The sequence below is a fragment of the Taudactylus pleione genome, unplaced genomic scaffold (genome assembly GCF_031769625.1).
Source record: "Taudactylus pleione unplaced genomic scaffold, aTauple2 ptg000012l, whole genome shotgun sequence".
NCBI lineage: Eukaryota > Metazoa > Chordata > Amphibia > Anura > Myobatrachidae > Taudactylus > Taudactylus pleione.
The window spans coordinates 2,795,159-2,820,174 of record NW_028284415.1 but is presented as its reverse complement, the minus strand read 5'-3'; the positions used below and the strand labels follow the sequence as shown (position 1 = coordinate 2,820,174).

The following is a 25,016-nucleotide window of genomic DNA, read 5'->3' as shown; positions in this document are numbered from 1 at the left end:
TGACGGCCAGAATCCCGAATGAAGGATCCGAGGTAAGTATGCACGTCAGCCAGGGGAAGGGGGGGGGGGGGGTTAGGTTTAGGGATCCCCGGGTGAAAATTGGGGATAAAGACCCCCCGGGAAAGGTTAAGGCTGCGGGGAGGTGTGGTTAGGCACCTCCACGAGGTTAGTGATAGGCATCCCTCTGGGAGAGTTAGGTTTAGGGTGCGGGAAGGGTGGGGATAGGGCTAGGCACCACCGGGGGGGTGGGGGGGGGGTTAGGGTAAGGCACCACTCAGGGAGGGTTAGGGGGGGGAGAGTGAGAGGGTTAGGGTACTTACCACCGCTGTCGGGATTTTGCACATTCAGGCTTCCAGTGTCAGGATTTCATACCCAGCTCGTTTATAAGCTGTCAGGTTTAGTCTATCTACAAACAGTTTTGTTACAGTAACTGAATGGGCCAAATTCATTTAGACATGGTTTCCGGCCACAGAAGTTGCAGACTTACATTACTGCACACTTCACAGACTATTTTACCCATGCGCACTCCCACGTACACTATCACACCATTCAATTGTACAAGCTTATTCGCAGTACTTTTATGGGGGAAGGGCATGAAAAGTAGGGAAGTCATCCTAAACCCCCCAAAAAGGGGCAAATAAGATTGGATAACAGTATAGAAGGCTATTCATTGCCTTAAGGAAATCATTTCAAGTTCTTAAAAGGTGTGAAATGGCTGATTTTTCCTACTTTATACAGTGAAAAAATTATAGCAAGTGTTTTTCACCAAATGAAAGCCTAAGCCTGGGGTACAGAAACATGTCTGTAATGTAATTTTGAATAGTATTTAAGTTTCCAAAAATACTGGGATAAAAACACTTGCAACTCCCACCTGCAGCTCATTTCCATCTGTAACACATCCCAAAATACATGTCCCATATAATTCAACCCTTAAGCTGGGTACACATAAGATGATCTGTCCTCCGATCCAGCACTTCGGAGCGACATATCGGATACATTGTCTAGTGTGTACACATGATATCTGTGCTCCCGAGCGTCACTAGCGTCATTGCAGAATGCAGCATGACACGTATGTCGCTGCCATTAGACCCGGCATCGTCAACTTTGTATGCATTTGCCGCATGCAGGGTTCGGTCGTCAGCAATGTCGTGCTGGGTGCACATCGTGTAGTGTGTACTCAGCTTTAAGCTTTTTTCAGAAAATCACCTGGAAAGTTACATGCCATTACTGGACAAATATGCTATTTTTACACTTTAACACATGTACATGCATCATTATCAATTGCAGATGTGTGTGTATCTGGGGTTTGAGTGTTCTCAGAGATACTCCGTCTAGTTCCAAAATCGTTACCTTAAAATTACGATCTTTCACCTACTCAGGGCCTGTGAGTTGAAGGGCGCGTTGACTTAACGTGGATTTCTAGTTGAATAGGAAAAAGATACAGACACATTTAAGCTGCAAAGTTGCAGCTCATTGAATTTGCTCCTAAAAGTGCTGGTAAATGGAACCAATGAAAGCTACAAGTATACACTCATGCTAAAGGAGCAAGTCTGTACTAAAAGAGAGAGTCGAGAGGGAGTTGAGTTGACAGACACAAGACATCTCATTTGCCTGCACCCAGTAAGAATCCATTAGTCTGGCACTGCACAAGAACTTCACAGCTCCAGGATTGTAAACTGGATGAAGTTTTAAGGATAAACTTCTCTGATATGTTTTACGACAATACATTCAGACAGTTCTCTTTGCTGCGGGCCTTTGATGTCCATGTTAAGAGATGTATTCCAACTTGCATAGATTTCTGGCAGAGCGAGGGCTGCACAGGCCAAATATACAATGTTGTTTATAAGAAATGACCCTCTCCACCACAGCTGTTACAATAGTTGCAAAAGGGGGAAGAAGAAGGGGGGGGGCTTCAAATAATTCCAAACGACTGCTATAATGTCTTAACCCTTCTACTGCCAGAAGGCACAGACGCATATTAAGTGGAAGGTGCATACAGTACAAGTTCTAAATGCATGAGCAGTTTAAGCGTAACCCTACTTCTCTGCTGCACTCCTATGGCGCAAGTGATACCACCTGTGCATACGTTCAGGCGTATGGTATATACTATGTTTTAGCTTAACAAGCATACCTGTATGATTAATGCATTTACACATTTTAAATACATTCCGAAATATCCCTTATATGTAGGTCCTGCTCCCAAGTGGATTGAACCAATAGTTTAGCGGCTTCACTAGGAGCCATACTATATCTATACCATAAGGAAATAGCACCATGTGATTATTTTTGATAATTGTTGTTTGGGAGAGCGCCTTACAGCACATCATACACTTGATGTATAGACTGGTCACTTGTGGCCTAAATGTTCCTAGCCTACAGTATTTAAAGTATCTAATGTATACAGATTAGTCTAGCCCCATTATGAATACAGAGCAGACCATACACTAAGGGGCATATGTATCAAAGCTTGATGTGAGATCAAACTGTGAGATATATATCACCAACCAATCAGCTTCTAACTTACATTTTGCAGGCTGTGTTTAAGAAATGACAGTTTGGAGATCATTGGCTGGTGATATATATTTCACAATTTTATCTCACATCAAGCTTTGATACATATGCCCCTAAGACTGCATACCATCTTAGGCGGAGCAGGCAACTGAAGTGTTTAATGTCTTTGTTGCCTTAATATTGTGACTATACTGTAAGCATTTTCACTTTAGGGACAAACTGGTTGTCTGACTGCCAACTATTGTTGCTTAAAGCCTGGGATTATATTACAAGCACTTTGGGAGTAAACTAAATTTCTTTTGTTACTGCTGCTCAATAACTGCTGCTCTTATGGGACAAATTGAATGTTTATGTATTTTGATGCTATTTGCTCCCCTCTCTTACCTGTTATGAATTATCTCTCACAATGAAATATTTTTGGAAATAATATCAGAGAACAACCTCTTTACTAGCACTATATTATATTTAAAAGTGCTTTTAGAGAATCAATTTCGAGCAATTTGTATGATCAATTCAATTCTTATTATTAGTGTTGATTAATTGATGCATTTGTCTTTATATCGTTTTTCTGTTATATTTTGCCACCAAAGAGGGACCGAGGAGATATTCCCTTTGTCCCTCCCTTTCTCACTTGTTAGCACGCATTCACACCCCAATGTAGTGTTTTTTTAAGTCTATTTTAACATTTATTGATATTTAAAAAAAAAAGGATTTTTGGTCAACTTACCGGTGAATTGTTTTCTCTTAAGCAGGCTGGGGAACAATGGACCATGGGATTGTAGGTTGGGACTGGAGCTGGCACTTAATGAAATGTAGCTTTAAATCTTAAGATCCTCCTCTCTGCAATCCCAGTAGTTCTTTAAAAGAGTCCGGAGAGGAGTAGCAGGAACCCCGAGAAACTGTTTAGAACAACCAAACAAACCAGTAGGGAAAAGACCGGTCAAGACCCAAACACCTCATACGACTGAGCGTGAGGGAGGGATCCCAGTGTTCCCCAGCCTGCTTAAGAGAAAAGTATTCAATGGTAAGTTGACCAAAAATACTATTTTCTCTTGCAGCAAGGCTGGGGAACACTGGACCATGGGACGTTCAAAAGCCGCCACCAGGGGAGGGAACACTCAGGCTGCCTGACCGGAGAACTGTACGCCAATAGTGGGTGCCGTCGGAGGCAAAAAACCTGAAACATAAAAATGAGCAAATGTGCGGACAGGGGACTAGATAGCCGCACGACCAGTGCTGCGAAAGTCCAGCATCAAGCTGCCCATAAGATGGCCACTGCCAAAGCGGAAAGCGCTGACACCCGGTCTGGTGGCGGTCACCCTGCACCAGAATAGGCTTGAGTAATGACCGAGCATATCCAACGCGCAAGGATCTGCTGAGTAGTCGGCCGGCTATGTTCCCATGCATCAAAAAGAACCTGCAGAGAACAGTGCGGCGTATAAAAGATGACATGTCCAAGGAAATCTGCAGAGCTCAGCCCAACTGGCAGAGCCAGATCATCCCAGTCCGGGAATTCGCTGAAGGGGGACAAATAAAATAAAAAAACATAGCTACCTACAATGGCTGCGTAGCAGCCCATCCAAATGTGTTCTACTTCTCAGGCACTTAAAGATGACTGGAATTGTGGGATTGCAGGGGGGAGGAGTTTAGGATTAAAAGCTACATTTTATTAAGTGCCAGCTGCTTCCCCAAGCTACAATCCCATGGTCCAATGTTCCCCAGCCTTACTGCAAGAGAAAGAATGTTTTATTTGTATTTTGATCTTTCATCTATAATTGCTATACGACTGCTCCCCATTTAGAGTCTTTCTTGGGTCGTCCAGACCTATTGTTTTTTGTTGCTCTATATCCACCCAAGTTTTAGGGGAAGTAAGGTCAAACCAGTCGGAGAGTTGCTCCAAAAGACTGGCTATTTGATAGGACTCTATGTTAGGTGCAGCACGTCCCCCTCTAATTTTAGACCAAAACATGTGGTCACGAGAGAGTCTAGCTCGTTTCCCCTTCCATATGAAGGGCGAGACTGCATAAAATTAGGTAATAAGTGGGCTGGGTAACAGGAATGGGATGGCTCGGAAGAGGTACAGTATCTTCTGAAGAAGCATCATCTTTACCGCTGCCAGCCTACCCATCAATGCTATTTCATAATTAATCTACGACTTGGCTGCAAAGTGTTTCAGTACACTAGAGTAATAACAGTCTATGGTAGTGTGAAGATCTGCAGGGATTCTAACATCCAATTAACCTATCGAGGAGTCCGGGCCATGTATAGGTATATATAGATTTAAGGGATAGGAGCAAGATTTGATCAATACCCAGCGCCAAAACTTTCTTCTTAGAGGTATTTAATTTGTAATATGATGCTTCAGAATTAAGTACTGCATGAATAGCTGGAAGGGAAAACTCTGGATTAGCAACAAATAGTACTTTATTTGTAAAGAGACAGATTGTGTGCAGGTAGGAGCCCACTGAGATACCAGAGAAGGTCATTGGTCCTAATAGATTTAGCCAGGGGTTCTATAGACAAGGCAAATAAGAGGGGAGAGAGGAGACACCCTGTCAAGTTCCATTTGAAATTGGGAATTTAGCGGACACAAATCTATTGCTGAAAAACCTAGCAGAGGGATTTTTATATAATGCAACGATTGTCTGAAGTAAATACCCAGCCAGACTAAACCTGGCAAGGACCACTGTCATGTACATCCAATGCAGCCTATCAAATGCTTTCTTCGCATCCAACGATCATTGGGGCAGATTTTTATGTCACGATATGCTACCAAATTAAAGACCCTTCTGGTATTATTAGGAGCTTACAATGAGAACAAGACAAAGAAGACCCTTTGTTGGAGGCACTACTTGTGTACAATGAATATTAACTTAAATTTTACTTTTAATAAATCTCTATTAAAATATGAGAAAAGATAAACAGTCACATAGTATGCATAACAGATAATTTTGTCCCTTTTCAATTAGGGAAAAACAGGTATTTCATACGAAAAAATACCTATAGCAAATCAATGTATTCATTGTACACAAGTAGTGCCTCCAACAAAGAGTCATCTTTGTCTTGTTCTCATTGTGAGTTTATTTCTGACTATGGGGAGCACCACCAACATAATAATCCTGTTCCATAGTGTGGCTAATAATTATTGATAGTTGGTTCAAATATTAGCAAATACTAGTTCTACCTGTTTTGGTCTCAAATAGACCCAGGTATAACATTCAGTATCAATCCTGTGCGATCCTCACCCCCCCCTTTTATTATTAGGAGCTTGTCTGCCCATTATAAAACCAACTTCATCCTGATGAATTAAACAAGGGAGAAGGTGGTTAAGTATGTTAGCTAACATTTTAGCAAACACTTTAATATCTGAGTTTAACAGGGTGATAGGCCAGTAATTTTGAGGGACTCGACGGATCCTTGCCAGGTTTAGTAATAATCTGCACCATTTTCCTCTCCCTGAATTGTATGGCTGCCTCCATCTGCAGTCCCCTCTCGGTCCGGTTTTTGCAAGACAGTCCAAATTACATTATCAGTTTGGAATAATAAGAGTTATGGTAGACTTACCCTTGTTAACTCTGTTTCTTCAAGGTCCATAGGGTCCACAGGAACTACCTTGGGGGTATGTGGTTGTCGTGATCCAGGCACCAAACAGTGAAAGCTTTAGCTCCCAGAATGAACTGGTCCTCCTCCATATATACCCTGCCTCCAGCCACAGGCATTCAGTTTGTAAGCAAGCCTAAATGGCAGAAGAAGGAAAGTGGAGAACGAAGTACAAATTACACTAGAAACACTCTCACAAAAATGAGGGACTCTGTGTCAAGATGGAAGAGATCCCAACTGAGGCCAGGTGCATCAGGGTGGGTGCCCTGTGGACCTTGAAGAAAAAGAGTTAAAGGTAAGTCTACCATAACTCTTATTTTCTTCTTCATCCTAAAGCAGTTCCCTTAAGGGTGGGGACATTCCAGAGCCGAGAGGAGAATCCGCCGCCCAAAGGAAGCATCCTGGGAGGCAAAAGTATCAAATGCATAAAATTTTATGAAAGTGTGGACAGAAGACCAAGTAGCCGCCTTGCACAACTGTTCCACAGAGGCGCCATGCCTAAACGCCGACGATGGTCCCACAGACCGAGTCGAATGTGCGGTCTCCGTGTTAGGGACAGAGAGATCAGCCTGTGTATAAACCTGAGATATAGACATACGCAGCCACCGAGCCAGAGTCTGCTTGTTAACTGGCCAACCTCGCTTGTGAAAACCATATAACATAAAAAGCGCATCTGATTTCCTGATGGAGTTGGTACGATCCACGTAGATACAAAGTGCTCGAACCACATCCAGGGAAGCTTCACCTACAGAAAAGGTCTGAAGACTGAAAGGCCGGAACTACAATCTCTTCATTCATTTGAAAATGGGATACCACCTTCGGAAGGTAACCTGCCTGTGTACGGAGGACAGCTCTATTCTGAAAAATCAAAAATGGGGAGTGACATGAAAGCACTGCCAAATCAGAAACTCTGCGAGCTGAGGAGATAGCAAGGAGAAGGTGTCTTCGCTATCAACCATTTGAGGACCACTGTGCAAAAGGGCTCAAAGAGAGGAGACTGCAGCTCCATGAGAACAAAGGATAAATCCCACGGTGCCACCGAAGAGACAAACGGAGGTTGAAGACGGAGAGCACCCTGCAAAAATGTTCTAACATCCAGCAGGGGAGCGATTCTTTGCTGGAACCAAACTAACAATGTAGAAACCTGAATTCTCAAAGGCATCCAGGCGAAGACAGAGTGTCTAGTCCCGCCTGGAGAAAAGCAAGAACTCGGGAGAAACTGAAAACCTTAGGGTTATACTCCTTGTGGGAGCACCATTGAAAAAAGAATGCCAAATCCTGTGATAGATGCGTGCAGAGGAAAGCTTTCTTGCCCTGAGCATCGTCTAAAATTACAGAAGTAGAAAAACCCTTGGCTTTTAAGACAGAAGACTCAAGAACCATGCCGTCAAAGCTAGACGAGGAATGTCCAGATGTAGGTAGGGACCCTACCCTAACAAATCTGGCCGTAGAGGAAGTGAAAGCGGATTGTCTATGGATAGACATGTCACATCAGTGAACCAATGTCTCCTGGGCCAAGTAAGAGCTATTAGTATCACCCAGTCGCCTTCTTGCTTGAATTTTCTGAGGAGCCTTGTTAGGAGGGAGATTGGAGGAAACACATATGCCAACCTGAAATCCCACCTCACTGCCACAGCGTCCACGAAGGCGGGTGAGGGGTCTCTTGTCCTGGACCCGTACCTGGGGACCTTGTGGTTGTGATGTGATGCCCCCACTTGTTCACCAGGAGCTGAAAGATGTCCGGGAAAAGAGTCCATTCTCCGACGTGTATGTCCTGATGCCTTAGGAAGTCCGCTTCCCAGTTGAGGACTCGTGGGATGAATATTGCAGAGATTGCTGGAAGATGGCATTCTGCCCAAACTAAAATGTTCGCCACTTCCCTCATGGCTGCCGGACTTCGTGTGCCTCCCTGATGGTTGATGTAGGCCACTGTGGTCACGTTGTCGGACTGAATCTGGACAGGCCTGCCTTGAAGTAGGTCCTGTGCCAGAATGAGCACCTTGTGCACTTCACGAAGCTCCAAAATGTTTATGGACAGGTGACTTTCCTGAGCTTTCCATCTTCCCTGAAAGGTGTGATGACCTGCCAATGTGTCCCATCCTCGAAGACTTGCGTCCGTGGTGAGGAGAACCCAATTTGGATCCATAATGGGCAATCCTTGTTCAAATGAGCAGTCTGTAGCCACCATGAGAGGGAGAGATGAACCTCTGGCGAGATGAGGATCGTTTGAGACCTTATCAAATGATACTGACCATCCCACTGAGACAGAATCCATTGCTGCAGGGGCCTGGAATGGAACTGGGCATATGCCACCATGTCGAAGGTGAATACCATGGACCCCAGGACCTGCATTGCTGAGTGAACTGATACTCTTCGATTGCGGAGCAATTTGCGCACCCGCAATTTTAGACCAGAAATCTTGTCTCCTGGTAGAAAGATCTTTTGTGCCAGAGAATCCAGTAGTGCCCCCAGATGTACCATCTGTTGAGATGGAGAAAGAGAAGACTTTTTCCAATTGACTATCCAGCCGTGCTCTTGTAGACAGGCAAAGGTCAGCTGAAGATGACGTTGTAACATCTCCGGAGACTGCACCAATTTCAGGAGGTCGTCCAAGTATGGTAGTATCCTGACTCCTTGTTGACTCGAGATGAGCAGTCATGACTGCCATCATCTTGGTAAGCACCCGAGGGGCTGTGGACAGCAAACCTCAGAAACCCTTTGTGAGATAAGCATCCTGTATGTCCAGGGAGACCATGAAATCCCCAGGCTCCATTGTCAGCATAATTGACCGTAGGGTTTCCATACGGAACTTGGGCACATGCATAAACCTGTTGAGAGATTTCAGAATCAGAATAGGGCATTGAGACCCATTTGGCTTCTGAATCAAGAATACATTTTAATAATAACCTCTTCCCTGTAGGGCCAGAGGAATGGGGATAATTACTCCTGAAACCAGCAGGGCATGAGTAGCTGCTTGGAGGGCCAGGGCCTTGACCGGGTCTGATGGAGGAGTTATACAAAAAAAAACTTTTGAAGGGGATACCTCAGAAACGTGATGGCATATCCTCGATAGACCACTTCTCGAACCCAAGCATCCGTTGTTGTCTGATGCCCGGCGTCAGAAAGCTGGAGAAGTCGGCCTCCCACCCTGATAGCCCCCAGGGGGAGGCCCGCCCCATCAAGCATACGGCTTATCGTCCGACTTGGAAGCTGATCGTTTGACCGACCATGATTTCTTGGTATGCAGTTTGGCCGTCCCGCTGGAATTATCTTGTCTGGAAAAAGCCTGTCCATTTGCCCTTCCTTGCGAGTGAAAGGTCCGAAACGAAAACTGCCTATATTTAGAGATAGTCGCAGATGGCAATCCGGCAGATATTGATGCTGAAAAGGTAGTCACTGTTATCCAATTCTGGACCAAACAATATTTTTCCAGCAAAAGGCAGGGATTGAAGAGCTTTCTTAGATCCCGTATCTGCCTTCCACAACCTTAAACAAAGGGTTCTGCGAGCCACAACCGAAGTTGCAGATACCCTAGAAGCCAGGAGTCCTGCATCAATAACCACTTCTCCCACATAAGCAGCTGCTTCTTGCATTTGGGAGATATAGGACAGTTGTTCTCTGGTAGCCTGTGGCATACTGTCTTCCAGAGCTTTCGTCCATTCTTCCATAGCCTTGGCTACCCAGGCTACGGCCATAGCCAGCCGGGTAATAGCTCTAGATAATGAGAAAACGGATTTAAAAAATGTTTCCAGTTTTCTATCTGTAACATCCTTGAGGAAGCAGATGGAACAGGTAATGTAGAGCTCTTGATCAATCGGGTTACATGAGCATCTACAGCCGGAGGGACTTTCCACTTAGTACATTCACTAGGTGAAAATTGGTACAGAGATGTTAACTTCCTTGTAGCATGGAAACGTCTATCAAGAGTGCTCCATGCTTCAGCCATGAGGACCGTAAGCTGCTCAGACTGAGCACTTTCTGACGCCTAAAGACCAAAATCTTAGATTTAGGCGGAACCACCTCTTCCTCTATACTAAGGATGAATCTAACTGCTCTTATCAGAGAGGGGACATCCACAGAGGATTGGTGGTCTTCCCCAGCCGAGAGAGAACCGGAAGAGGAACCATGTGTATCATCATCTGATGATGTTAGAATCAGCAGGCTGCACCTGATGGGATACATTCTTATGCCTATGCTTAATGGTAACTGGTCTATTCGTTTGCACCATTTGCTGAGCAGCAGTAGATGGTTGAACCATAATCTGATTTGAGTGAGCATAGGCATATATCCAAAGAGGATGCATGGGGGGCATATACATAGCAGGATGTAACTGCTGCGGGAACCCCATAGTAGGAGGCAGCACCGGAGCTGTTGCATGGTCCACTAAATGTGACATAACCTGAGACCAAGAGGATGCCCAGAATGGCTCTTGTACAGGAGCTGGTGTACTGGATTGGAGAGGTAGCTGTTTATAACAGGCAGCACACAAACCATCCTGTACGAAATCCTGATCCGACAGACCTGCTGAACAGAATTTACATGAAACCAGAACAGGAGACTCAACCACCTGTTTATCCTTAACCTTTGACATATCAATGTATAAAAGGTACAAGGAATAAACGCAATGTAATGTGACAGTCTTCACAAGTACCCGTATTTGTGAAGAACACAGAAAACCCCACACACCCTGTACAGAGGGATGAGGAGAAACTCAGTGATAGATATAACTGACAGTCAGAAATAAAAGGCAGTATCAAACAGCAGCTAGCACAAGTCACATACAATGCATATGCGATTAAATCGCAATGGGCTCTGTAACAACTGACCAACACCCAAGGCTTGGTAGGATGTAGAGTACTACATACCTGACCCAGGGGAGAGACTGACCAAAACCTTCTGAGAATAACAGCTTCAGCAGAGCACCAATGGTGGATTGTGAGTGTCTCATATACACGAGGCGAGTTGGAGGAGCAACCCATATGCAGGAAACTTTCGTAGGATTTGCGTCTGGGTCGGGGGAGGAGCCTCCTCTAGGCTGCATCAATCTGCAGAGTATGCTGGCCTCATGGCAGTAGAAGCGTCTACTGCCGATCCCCAGCGTCAAACAATAAGGCCCCGGTGGTCTAGTGAGGATACGGACTGTCCCGGGCCGTCAATGCAGCAGCTTCCGATGCGTCACCAGTGCTGGAAGCAAGAACTGCTATGCGTGTGGTTCCCCGTAAACAAGGAATCGCCTTACCTGACATCTCCGTCCGATTGCAATCCGGGTCTCCAGCGTCGCTGCTAGCTAAGCTCTGCTGTGACCCGCCAAAATCACCAGAGACGTTACTGGTGTTTCGGCACCGGCAAAGGTAGAAGGAGTTGCAGTGCATGCGTCTGATTAGGACGCTCAGCACTGCTAACCCAGTAAAAATAGAAAATTAAACTATAAAATTAAAGTTTAGGACTGCCTAAGCAGTCCCCTGTTCAAAAGGTGCATTGGAATCCTGCTGAGCACCAAACAAAAACCTGAATGCCTGCGGCTGGGGTATATATGGAGGAGGACCAGTGCATTCTGGGCTCTAAAGCTTTGATGCCTGGATCACTCCAACCACATACCCCAAGGTAGCTCCTGTGGACCCTATGGAACCTGAACTTGAGGAAGAAAAAAGGAGATATCTTTACCCTCTCCAGCTTTGACCCTAAGAACTGTAGCTAATTTGATTCCAGATTTGCAATTAAGAGTCCTGGACCAGAGGCGGTCTTTCCTCCCTGAATGATATCTTCTTAGAGAACGATTTAGCATCCTTCTCCATATACATTATGGTCTTATGAAGAAAGATTTTTACAAATATCTACAACTGCGAAATTGGCTGCAGAGTTGCCTCCCTTCGCAACTTAGGAAACCATCTTTTCCTATGTTACTGTTATCATGTTTGCGATTCTCTAATCATAAAGGGGGTATTTCTTGGTGGTATCAATATCAAATATTGGATAGTAAAAAGGGGAAATTGCCATCCCAGATTAAGTGGATGAGGAATGGGATAGTATATTTTGCTCTTGTTTTACAATTTCTAAATGCATTAATCATTCAGAACTGTTTTATAAACTGCTTCAGAGAGCCTACTTTACCCTGGAGTGACAACACAAAATCTGGCCCTCCGTCTCTCAGTATTGCTGGAGGAAGTGTGGATGTGTGGGAGATATTTACCATATTTTCTAGTCGTGCCCTCTGCTTTGGCCACTCTGGACAGCAGCTTTCCTCATGATTAGCAAAGTGATAGGAGTGAGTATTCCTGTAGAGCTTTTGACTGCTTTATTTCATTAATATTCTGGGAGGTTGTCCCGTGGATATCTTATTGGTCACATTTTAGTAGCCACCAAAGCATCTATTGCCAGCTGTGGAAGACCGCCTCTTTACCCAATATTGCAGTTCTTAAAAATAAAGTCCAAAAACATTTTCTATTTAAAACAATGAATTGTAAATATTCTTCCTCTGCTTCTTCCATTCATATGAAATGGTTTAGATGGGGAGAATATAGAAAAGAACAGGGACACTCTAATATACAAAGCGCTCCTGTGGATCTTACTGTTCTCGGTTCTCCTCAATCTGACTCTTGACATGTTAGATAAATGTTAGACCTTGTTTCTGTTTGCCTGGCTTCGCTCCCTTCCCTTTTTTTCCTTCTGTACCCCCATTTATTTATACTAAATTTCAATAAAAATTATCGTTAAAAAAAGGGAATAGTGATAATCCTTGCTTCTAGCATTTCATCTGGGAAACCCACATTTTTAGTGTGGTCATTGAAAAGTGTAGTGAGGACAGGCCTCAGGTCCGACTAGAAATGAATGTAGAAGTTATTTGTAAAGCTGTCAGGGTTAGGTGCCTTATCTTTCTGTAAATACATAATAGCTTTCTGAATTTCTTCCACACTCTAAGTTTAGGCAGGTCAATAGTGTCTAGGAAGGAAGCAATAGACAGTTCTGTGGGCTGAGATATACAGGGATCTCGCTGGAGATTGTAAAGTTAGCTATAGTAGTCCGCATACTGGTTAGCAATATCTCTAGGATTTGAGAGACGACTGCTTCTGGAATTCACCAGGTGTTTAACACGGTTAATGGCATTTTTACCCCTGAGTTTATTGCCCAGGGTGTAAACCTTCTGACCAAGGTGAGCCATGGTACGCTGAACGTGCTGGAGAGACAAATCATTGAGCTCTCTATGGGTCTCATGTAAGTCAGCTTTTAAGGCATGAGCCTTAGGGTTTAATTTGTGTTGCGCCTTCAATCGATAAAATAAGAGTTTCAAAAGACACTAGCACCTCTTTAGCGATCTTACTGATTCTGCCCGTAGGGCTGCCCCCCTCTAAGTACTGCCTTTAAGGCACCCCAGTGTGTACCAATCAAGGTATCTGTGGGATCATTGGTCTGAAGACAGGAGTCAAGAGCATTGTGTCTAATGCAAGCTCCGACAGCAAGTGAGCTGGTAGTCTCCCCGGTTTTAAAGGAGAATTCGGTATGAAAGGTTGTCAGTACCATATTAATGGGGCATGGTCAGACCAGGTGATAGGAAGAAGGGAGATAAAGGAAATATGTTGTAGGGACCATTTATCAATAAGTAAAAGGTCTATCCAGGAATAGGACTTGTACAATAGAGTAAAATATGACCGTATTCAATTTGAGGCGAAATGTCGTAATCAGCGATAATTTATCTATGACCGTATTCAATTTGAGGCGAAATGTCGTAATCAGCGATAATTTATCGCTGATGACATCATTTTAGCTTATTTGAATTATCCTCGTATTCAATTACACTGACTTTTCGCCGGTGCGAAAAGTCAATGATAAAAAAGCGGGGATAAGTTTTCACCAGCTTTTTGCTGGCCAAAAATAAGTGCAGAATTGGGGTTTAGGGGTGCAAGCTTACAAAAAATAGCCTGCACCCCTGGGAGTGTCATTTAAAAAAAAAAAGCGTCAAAAAAAGTTTAAAAATAATCGCGACACCCCAAAAAAATTAAGTTTAATTTTTGGGGTTAAAAAAAAAAAAAGGGGAACAAAGTGTCAAACTATCTAAATTAATTCAGGTCGGGTCCCCATGTATGCAGCAGGTGTTTTCTTCATTGTGGGGACAAGCAGCAGGTGCATTTTGCAGAATTTTAAAAAAAACTTTAGGGACTGTGACCGGACGCCTTTCGCCTAGGCCATCACTGGTCACGGGTTAGCGCTTTTGGACACCCACTCACCGTCAGTGACCACCTGTCACTGACTCCGCCCACTGCGCCGTGGGCATTTAACGAAGCTGCCACCACCAAGCTCCTTTCAGCGGCACCTGGAACCGCTTCCGCTGCGTATGCTGGACGCACTGCGGCCACACCTCCTGGTTGGTGTTGGCTGGTTTCTCCCTTGCCCCTCACAATGGACCAAGCTCTGCACAGTAGCTGACCGAGGGCTTGAGCTTGGAGACACTTGGGCTCACTCCAGAACAGCCGGAGAACGGAATAGCGTTTGGCGCAATTCTGTCAGGCACAGAATGCAGATGCGTAGAGGCAAAAGCTTGTTTATTGCTCAATAGTCTTGAAAAAGACTCTTCCTTCTGGGTGAAGGGATTACAGCATACAGATGATACAAACAGCAGACATCCACAAAGGATCCACAAGGAACATATACCTTTTAGACCCCACAAGCCCTTCTTTATGCTCCCTCAGGGCCCAGAGCCACAGGGGGTAAGCCCGCCCTGTGGTCTCCAACCAATCATCATAAGTGCATGACCTGTGCATGTGCTGGCCACATGAACGTTTAACATTGTCCCTTATGGCAAGGGGGAGTGGTGACTCCCCTGTGCCTGGGCTCAACCTCGGAGCTGAGCAACGACTCCGCTCCGTCTGGATACAGCCTAGGAAGATAAGGATCTCCCTCCAAAAATGGACTTCCAGGAATCTGCTAAGGGACCAAGCTTGCCAGCCTTGCCTGAATTTGAGCTCCAGAGGTGGGCAAGCAGTGTCCCTGGGCACGGTTTCCTGGCCACGGAGGAAAGTCCGTTTGGAGATTGCTGAAAATTCTTAGCTGGCTGCATTAGCCAGTTCCCTATGCACCTCCCCATCCCACTTTCAGGTATGAGGCCTCATAAGAGGGTACTTTGTTTCCATGGATGGGGCTGGAAGATCCAGCAGCCCGCTGAGGACTCTGGATCTCCCTGGCCATCCAGGGAAATCACAGGTATGTGCATTATACATTTTAAAATACATTGCATGTTATAATACATTTATGTACACTGAAACATTTTTATTTAAGTATGTGTAATGTGTGCTTTTAACCATTGTGTCCAGTGCTCAGCACTGGGCTTTACTAAGTCAGCCCTGCAGTGCTGGGATACTGGGAGCTGAGCTCTCAGTCCCCAGTACTGGGCTCTTAGCTCTGCAGCCTGGGACCATGCCCTGGCTGCAGCAGCTGTAACTATTTCAGCAGCGCTCAGCTGCTGCTCCCTTCTTGCCGCCCTGGGGCACCAGGAGCCAGCGCTCCTGACCCCCAGTGCACGGCTACCTCAGTCTCCCCCTCGGTGCAGTGCACTGAGGGTTAAACTGCTGGCCACGTTGCCCGATGAGACTGGAGAGCCGGGAGCTAGGCTCCCTGCCTCCAGGGGTCAGTGCGCCGCATCCATCTGGGAGGCTGGGTCGTTGGAGCACCAGGAGCCTCCGCTCCTGGTCTCCAGCTTGGAGCCGCAGAGCGTCTCCCTTGCCCCTGCCCTTCCCCGGTGTGGTACACCAGGGGTTAAGTCCCTGTGCCGCCGCAGCGGCTTGTGCCTTTGCAGTCCGGGACAAGCTTGCCTTGGCTGCAAAGGCGCCCTGCCGCTCTGGAGTGCTGGTGGGCTGGGAGCCCTGCTCCCATCCCCAGCCGTCAGCGGGCAGTGTACAGTCGGAGCGCCGGGAGCGGAGCTCTCCGGCTGGAAGCGCTGAGCAGCTCCCTTGTTCTCCCCCCGGTGTGGCACACCAGGGGTTAACACTAAGCGCCACGGCCGCCGGAGCCAGTTTCCGGCAGCAGCGGCGCTAAGAGCCGGACCCCAGCGGGCACACACTAGGCTGCCGTGGTCCCTCCCTGGACCGCGGCAACTACACAGACCTTCCCGGCGGTAGCGCCGGTAGCATTAAACACATGGCGCCTAGCGCCTACAACAAAAGATGATGCCGCCGGGCACAGGGGTTAACCCCTTCAGTGCCACGGCAGCCATTACCACGTGGGGAGGACGGGAGGCGCTGGCAGCGGGACTGGGACCCGGCCACAGGGACTTAAAAAAATGCTTACCCCCATTTTCATGTACCCCAAATTTGATAGGAATAGTTATTTCCCCCCCCCAAAAAAAATCTAAGTGCTATTCTTCACCACTTCTTCATGCACCTGTTGCGGCCATTACAAACCCCGACATCCTTCAGCAGGCAAAAATGGGGGTACCCATAGTGATCCCCAAGGTCTGGACATCTTTAGGGGGGTACCAGGCATATTTCCCGAAAATTCCCGTTTTTTTCGTAGATGGTGCAAAAAGTCATTTTAAAAAAACAGGGATAATTTTTCAATTACCTTTAGCAGGTGAAAAAAGTGCAGATTTGGGGTTTAGGGGTGCAGGCTTAAAAAAAATAGCCTGCACCCTTGGGAATGCCCCCTTAAAACGAAATGTGCAAAACAAAGTAAAAAACAAATAAATTGGGACACCCCAAAAAAATAACTTTTTTCAGGGGGTGAAAAAACAAAACAAACTAAAAACCACTTCTAAAATAGACAAATTAAATCCACAGGGGTTCCCTTATATGCGGCAGGTGTTTTCCTCATTGCGCAGAGTAGCGGCAGGTGCATTTTTGCAGAATATTTAAAAAATTAGTTTAGAGACTTAAAAATATGCTAGTACCCATTTTCATGTACCCCAAATCTGATGGGACTACTTTTAAAAACGAAAAAAAAAAAAAAAAAAGCTAAGTGCACTTCTGCAATGTCAGGAAAAAACACCTGCCGCGGCTATTTAAAAATGCAGAACACATTCTGCAGGGCTAAACGGGGGTACCCAGACTGAACTCCCATGTCTGGACATCTTTATGGGGGTCCCTACAATATTTCCAGAAAATTCCCATTTTTTTCTGACAATCCAAATTCGCCGGGTCACGGTTTCGCTATTTTTAAACTGAATATGTGGATAAAGCGGGCACGCGCCCGATACTTTATCCCCAGAAAATCAGCGATGTGGAGCGAAAAGTCCAGCACGTACTTTTCACTTTTAAAGGCAATCCCAGCTAGCTGCCCAATGCTGTGTACCTTTTTCAGCCCACCTCACGGTATGGCAAACTCATCTGTGGGGATAAAACTGCTTGCTTTGCAGTAGAAACAAAAGCAGTCCTTTGGTCTATGGGTATTACCAGGGAAATAGAAACTCTTTACCCCTGTGGCCTAGAAAACTATCTTATTCAGCTTGGGACTGAACAAGATATGTAAGGTATGTAAGATACTCCAGAATCCTCTTAAACTCTGTGTCAGCCAGAGGGTACCTGCTGAGACTGAAATACTTGCCCCCCAGGATCCCTATATTAATGGCTGTTTCACCCAGATACTCAGAATGCTTTGCACCACCAGAGTTAGCAGATTCACACCATCATACCGTTCACTTCATCCATACCAGTGTTACTGTATATAAACACAGTATAATTTCTCTAGAAAATAAAAGTTCCATACTGTATTATATAAATATAAAACATTATGGATAACTAAATCTCATCTCCTTCCCCCATATATATTTGTGTGTACAATTTATATTTCTTTTTATATTTATATACATGTTCAGAAAACTATATTGCACGAATATATATATATATATATCTATCTTGGTATATTAAAGTGGATGTCCATTTATAGCAATTTTTATCTCTATATTGTCGCTATCCCCAACTTCCCCTATCGCGCCCGACGGAGCTATTCTATTCTTGCTCCTGTCGGGCGCGATCAGCTGCCAAGCGCTACACTTCAGCTCGCAGCCCCTGGGGGATGAGAGCTGAAATGTGCGAAAAGTGACATGTTTGGGCGCCCAAACATCACTTTTCGCGATCGCGCCCAGCACTTTGGTCGGGTTTAGCTGCTTTACGCGGCTAAACCTGACCTCTATGGGCGCAATCAGCGTGAAATTCTGGCACAATTGAATATCGGCCCGCGATCTCCTGTCACTTTAGACGGGAGATGCGGGCCGCGAAATCAATTGAATTCCGCCCTCAGAGTGAACTTTCTTTACTGTTCTCCAAGCACATCTGCTAGGGACTAGCCACAGGTGGCAGTAATAGATTACAAGGCAAATCAAATGTCTTCTACTCCTAGGTGAACCATTTCAGGAAGTTGTTTATTAACATTTACTTAAAATTCAGCATCACAGAATAGCAACACCCTGATGGCTACCATTAGAAATGGAATGTCACAAAAGTAGGAGTCAGACATAACTATGTACCTTTCTCTCCCAGCATCGCTCCATATTAAGTTTCTCCTTCTGAAATTTGTTTTCTTCTTCCTGAAAGCGAGCAGTTGCTGTTAGCTAAACCACTTGTACCATAAATAATAACATTATGATGATAAAACAGAAGAATATAACATACTGTAATTGAAGCCAATCATTTTATAGCCCCTCATAGTATGGGCACTTAAATGGTAAATTTCTTTGAGTATAAAGCTCCTCCCTCACCAACCTTAGATCAGTTTAAAGTTATAAGACCACAAAGATTGGTTGTAAACAAGAGAATACAGAACACCAAAAACCACTCTAACAAGAAAAAAAAGACTAGCATCAGGGAGGGAACGCATGGTAACCCAGATGGACAGAAAAAAAATGGATTTAAAGGTGAGTATCAAAAATCCTGTATTTTGCCTAATCCAATCCGGAAGGACACTGCTACCATGGGGGCATTACGTAGTTGCCCCTAGTGAGGTGTATGCGCAGACATGGCTGAACGCAAAAGTTTACATCCAAAGTCAGCATATTTGTAGGTGAAAACATGAAAACGATAAAACTTGGTAAATGTGTGGACAGAGAACCAAGTGGCTGTCTGACACAACTGCTCGAAAATACATCCCGAAAGGTGTTGAAGTGAAATCCTTGTGCTCTTGGCCCCGGTTTTAGAAAAAAAACTGTATGGGTGGGGGTACAATGTGATCGAAGACCTGGCCTTTCTCTCTCTAACCATCCTGTTTACCACGGATCTAAAAATAAACTATTAATCTATCAATAAACTACAGGAAAACTCCTCCCACAACTGCAGAAGCTGACTGAAGGCTATGGGCCATATTCAATTATGCTGCGAAAACTCGCCGAAGACATAATTTTCGCCATTTTCACTTTTCCCCAAATTCAATTTCAAAGACTTTTTGTAGGTACCAAAAACCTGGGATAACTTTTCACCATGGAATACTTGTCAAAAAAAGTAGTTTCGTTTTGGAGGCAAAAAAAAAAGTTGGGGGGCAATCTTAAAAACTAGCGAAATAGACTCAGGGGGGGGTCCCCAAGTATGAGGCAGGTGTTTTTTTGGTTGCTGTTTGCGGCAGGTGGATTTTTGAAGAATTTTAAAAGTTCACTTAGGGACTTAAAAATATGCTTGCATCCATTTTCATGTACCCCAAATTTGATGGGACTAGTTATTTTTTTTTTTTAAATTAAACTAAATGCTATTCTTCACAACTATCTCAAAGTCTCAAAAAAACACCTGTTGAGACCATTTAAAACCCCCAAATACCTTCAGCACGGCAATTCGGGGGTACACATAGTGAATCCCATGTCAGACCATCTTTTGGGGGGTGACAGGCTGATTTCCCCAAAAGTGACAGGACTTTTCGCTACTTACCTTTCCGCCGGGTCCCGTTTTCGCCGACTCCAAATTGAATACGGGAATACTTGGGCACGCGCCTGATACTTTATCCCCATCAAAAGCTCCGATGACGGCGAAAGGTCTGGCAACTGACTTTTCGCCTGTAATTGAATATGGCCCTTAGATAAAGGCCTGATCTCCCTGATTCACACCAAAAGGAAGAGGGCTGGCTACTTGAAACCCTGCTCACCATCAGGACCTATTGTTAAGAGGTGTGAAAAGGACGAACACCAGTTGCATCACAAATACTTCTAACTCTGCTGCAAACAGAACCTTATCATCATACACTTTTTCATCAAATACAAATACTTCCATAGGGTTCTATTTACTAAGCCTTGGAGAGAGATAAAGTGGATGGAGATAAAGTACCAGTCAATCAGCTCCTGTCATTTTTTAAACACAGCCTGTAAAACTACAGTTAGGAGCTGACTGGTTGGTACTGTAGCTCCATCCTCTTTATCCCTCGCCAAGGCTTAGTACATTGACCTTTTAGTCACTTACTTTGCTGTCCAGGATCTGAACTAACGTACTTGTATACTGCCAATGTAGATATACTTTAATAAAGCAAATCCATATCTAATGCTGCAACCTCAAGGTAATCAGATGCCAAACTAGTATGCTCTGCTAAATCAGTTCAGACCTAAGAGGGTAAGACTTCTACGAAAGGCTCTGGCCATTTATCTGTGTCCTTTGAGGTAATGCAAAGGCTACGTTAAGTATGAATTTCAGAATGCTCTTACATATTCGACCTGTTCCATCTTTCAGAGAGGCTGCACCTGGAAATAGCAAAGTAGTATCATTAGGATCAAATTCAATTAGCCCAGTTCAATTAATTGAACAGGGGTGAAAAAGGGGGGTAGCCTCGGGCTTCATCGCCTGGGGCTATACAATTTCAGGCCCTTTTTCACCTGAGCCCCTTTAAAACACTTATTAAATTAATGTTTTAACGGCCGTTAAAACACAGAATCAGTGATAAGTTCATGAACCTATGTGTTTACATGGCCGCAGTGACCGTAACACTCTTTAACAGAGATTTATTTTCGACCCGACAAAAAATCCCCGTTAAGTGCAGACTGAGGGTTGCCTCTGGGGCTAATTTATTCATTTTGGGCCAATTTAATAGCACAGTACAGCGGCTAATTGAATTCCCCCCTTAGATACATACTCCACAGGAACATTCACCTGTGGTTTTTGTCCGTTATTTTGCATTTACCACATGGTAAAGGGAAAACCATTGGAAAAAGAAGATAACAGTATAATTATTTATTTTACATCTTCTGCCTATTTGTCCAAATTGTTAAGAGAAAATGAGAGTTATGGTAAGAACTTACCTTTGTTAACTCTCTTTCTTCCAAGTCCATAGGGTCCACAGGGAGACCTTGGGGTGTAGGTGATGGGAACCAATTCGGGCACCACGCAGTTAAAGCTTTCAGCTCCCAGGATGCATTAGGTCCACTCTCCATATACCCCACCCCCGAGCCAGAGGCACCTCAGTTGGTAAAAAGCCAAAGGCTGGAGTAGGATAAGAGAGAAGGAAGACTGGAACACTCAAGAATCACACTCACAGAGAAGGAGACGGGAAACCGGTCACCAGTAGGATAGCCCATATGAAGCCAGGTGCGTCAGGAAGGGTACCCTGTGGACTTCGAAGAAAGAGAGGTAACAAAGGTACGTTCTTACTATAACTCTCGTTTTCTTCTTCAGGGTCCATAGGCTCCAGAGGGAGACCTTGGGGATGTCCCAAAGCAGTCCTTTTAAGGGTGGGGACGCTTCTGCGCTGAGAAGAGAATTCGGCGCACAAAGGCAGCATTCTGAGAGGCGAAGGTATCAAATGCATAGAACCTTAGAAAGGCGTGGCCACCTTACAAGGCTGAGCAGCCAATGCGCCACGGCGAGCTGCCCAGAAAGGACCCCCAGACCAAGTAGAATGAGCCTTAACAGAGGTCGGAACAGCCAGGCCTGATTGCGTGTAAGCCTCTGAGATAGTCATACAAAGCCATCTAGCCAATGTTCGTTTATTGGATGGCCATCCCTTCTTGTGAAATCCATAGAGCACAAACAAGGAGTCTGATTTCCGAAGAGAACTGGTATCGTCCACATACATCCTGAGGGCGCTGACCACATCCAGTGAGGCCTCACTTGCTGAGAGGTCTGGTGATAGAAAGGCCAGTACTATAATTTCCTTATTAATATGGAAACTAGAAACAACCATAGGAAGGAACTCAGGGCGAGTACGAAGCACCGCCCTGTCCTGGTGAAATATAAGAAAAGGAGGACGACAGGAGAGTGCTCCCAATTCTGACACCCGCCTGGTAGATGCAATAGCCAGAAGAAAAAGAGACTTAGCTGTTAACCACTTAAGTTCCACTGAATCTAGTGGTTCAAATGGAGAACCCTGGAGGGCCCAAAGAACTACTGCCAAATGCCAAGGAGCCACTGGGGGGACAAATGGAGGTTGAAGCGGGAGAACACCCTGGAGGAAGTTGTGTATATCGGGAAGCGGAGCAATTCTACGTTGGAACCACACTGACAGTGCAGTGACATGCACTCTCAACGAGGCCAGACGTAGGCTGAGGTCCAATCCAACTAGAAGGAATGCCAGGATTCAGGAAATCCGAAACACCTAAGGGTCGTAACCTCTTGTACGACACCACTGGAAATAAGTATGCCACACACTGTGGTAGATCCTGGCAGAGGTAGGCTTACGCGCTCTAAGACAGGATTCTGGAAATCCGAAACACCTGAGAATCGTAACTTCTTGTACGACACCACTGGAAATAATGTATGCCACACTCTGTGTTAGATCCTGGCAGAGGCAGGCTTACGCGCTCTAAGCATCGTGTTGGTGACTGAGCTAGAGAATTCTTTGGACCTTAGGAGGGATGTCTCAAGAGCCACTCCGTAAAAGACAGATAATCCAGGTCCGGATAAAGGCAAGGACCCTGAGACAACAGGTCCGCACGTTGAGGCAGCAGGAACGGTGTCGATGGAGAGAGTACTAATGACATCTGGGCCAAGCTGGAGCCACCAGCAGGACAGTGCCTCCGTCTTGCTTAAACTTCCGAAGAACCCGAGGAAGCAAGGAGACTGGAGGAAATAGGTACGCAAACCGGAAGGTGAATTTCACTGACAGAGCATCCATCAAGCTTGCTTCGGTATCTCTTGTTCTGGACCCGTACACTGGCAGTTTGTGATTGTGTCGGGATGCCAATTTGTCCACTAGGAGTTGAAACACCTCTTGGTGAAGAGACCATTCCCCTGGATGCATATTGTGACGGCTGAGGAAGTCCGCTTCCCAATTCAGAACTCCCGGAATGAACACTGCCGAAATGACCGGGAGATGAGATTCTGCCCATGTCAGAATACGTGACACTTCTGTCATTGCTGCCCGACTTCGAGTGCCTCCTTGATGGTTGATGTAAGCCACTGTGGTGGCGTTGTCGGACTGAACCTGCATGGGCTTTCCGTGAAGAATGTGCTTTGCCATCATGAGGCCCCTGTACACAGCCCGAAGTTCCAATATGTTGATGGGCAGGGATGCCTCTACCGTTGTCCACCGGCCCTGAAAGGAGTGTAGACCGGTCACTGCGCCCCATCCCCGGAGACTGGCGTCCATTGTTAGGCGTATCCAATCTGGGATCCAAAAGGGGCGACCCCTGGTTAGATGAGAAGTCAATAGCCACCAAGACAGATACATGCGCACCTCCGGAAAGAGTACCATCGTCTGAGCTCTGATCCAGTGGGGTAATCCGTTCCACCAAGAGAGAATCAGCCCCTGCAGGGCCCTGGAATGGGACTGAGCATATTCTACCATGTCGAATGTGGACACCATGGATCCCAGAGCCTGCATCACTGAGTGGACTGACACCCGGCGACTGCGAAGACATCTACGTACTTGCAGCTGCAGCGTGGAGATATTTTCCGGAGTTACAGAGATTCTCTGCTCGTGAGAATCCAGGAGGGCTCCCAAATGAACCATCCTCTGAGGGATTTTATCTCCCCATTATAGGGTAAGGCCTCCAGGCCTTTCTTAGAATCGGCATCTGTGCTCAAATAGCGTAGCCACAGGGAACGGCGAGCAGACACGGCTGCGGCCCGAGCTGTCAGACTAGCATCCAGAGCGGCCTCACCAATATATGCAGCCGCATCCCTAATATAGCCGACTAGTGACACCTGATTTTCTGGAACTGCCAAGGAGTCCTCAAGTGTATCGGCCCAACTCTCTATAGCCTTAGCTACACAGGAGATAGCCATGGACGGGCGGGCAACAGCTCCTGAAAGAGGGTATATATACTTTAGGCAAGTTTCCACCTTCCTATCCGTAGGATCCTTGAAGGAAGAAATGGAAAATATAGGTAACGTTGCACTTTTAATTAACCGTGTAACGTGTGAATCCACTACAGGGGGTGATTCCCACTTCTTACAATGAGCCTCTGGAAATGGGTGACAGGAGGTCAAACATTTTTGAGGTTGATACCTCTTATCATGTGATTGCCAGGCATCAGCCATGTGATCCACCAGCTGATCTGATAGAGGGAACACTGACGAAGTCACCTTCAAATGTTTAAACAGGGGGTGTTTGGATTTAAGGGCTGGCTCGTCATCCTCTATAACCAATACAGATCTAACTGCACGCTCCAAGGCAGGATTATTAATCCTTGACTTAGGCTCCGCCTCCTGCCAAGGGGAGTCGGGGTTAGAGGCATCAGCCACCTTTCCGTCATCAGAAGACATCTCAGACTCTGAAATCTGTGTGGACTGAGATGACAACACAGGACGCTTAGCTGGCCTAACGGCTTCTCACTCTGCAGCATGGTCTGAAGAGCAGTAGAGGTCACTGCCAGACTCTGTACTGAGGTAGAGAACACATCCACCCATGATAGAGGTCCACCCTGTGATAATCCCACTGTGGGAATGACCACCTGCTGTGGTACAGAAGAGGTCTGTATAATTAGTGGTAGCCCCTGTGAGGGAGGGACGGGCAGCTGTGGTACCCCCATATATATATATATATATATATATATATATATATATATATTAGGGATG

At 45.5% G+C, this 25,016-nt stretch overlaps 1 protein-coding gene across 3 annotated transcripts in view; it reads right to left on the bottom strand.

The window, feature by feature from the left end:
* Window positions 1-25,016, bottom strand: part of CEP112 (centrosomal protein 112) — a 561,355-nt gene that overhangs the window by 301,264 nt on the left and 235,075 nt on the right. For all 3 annotated transcript variants that reach the window (XM_088467969.1, XM_088467982.1, XM_088467976.1), the window contains exon 16: window positions 18,563-18,622. In XM_088467969.1, the coding sequence (XP_088324095.1) occupies window positions 18,563-18,622 (60 nt within the window). The remainder of the gene's footprint in view (window positions 1-18,562; window positions 18,623-25,016) is intronic.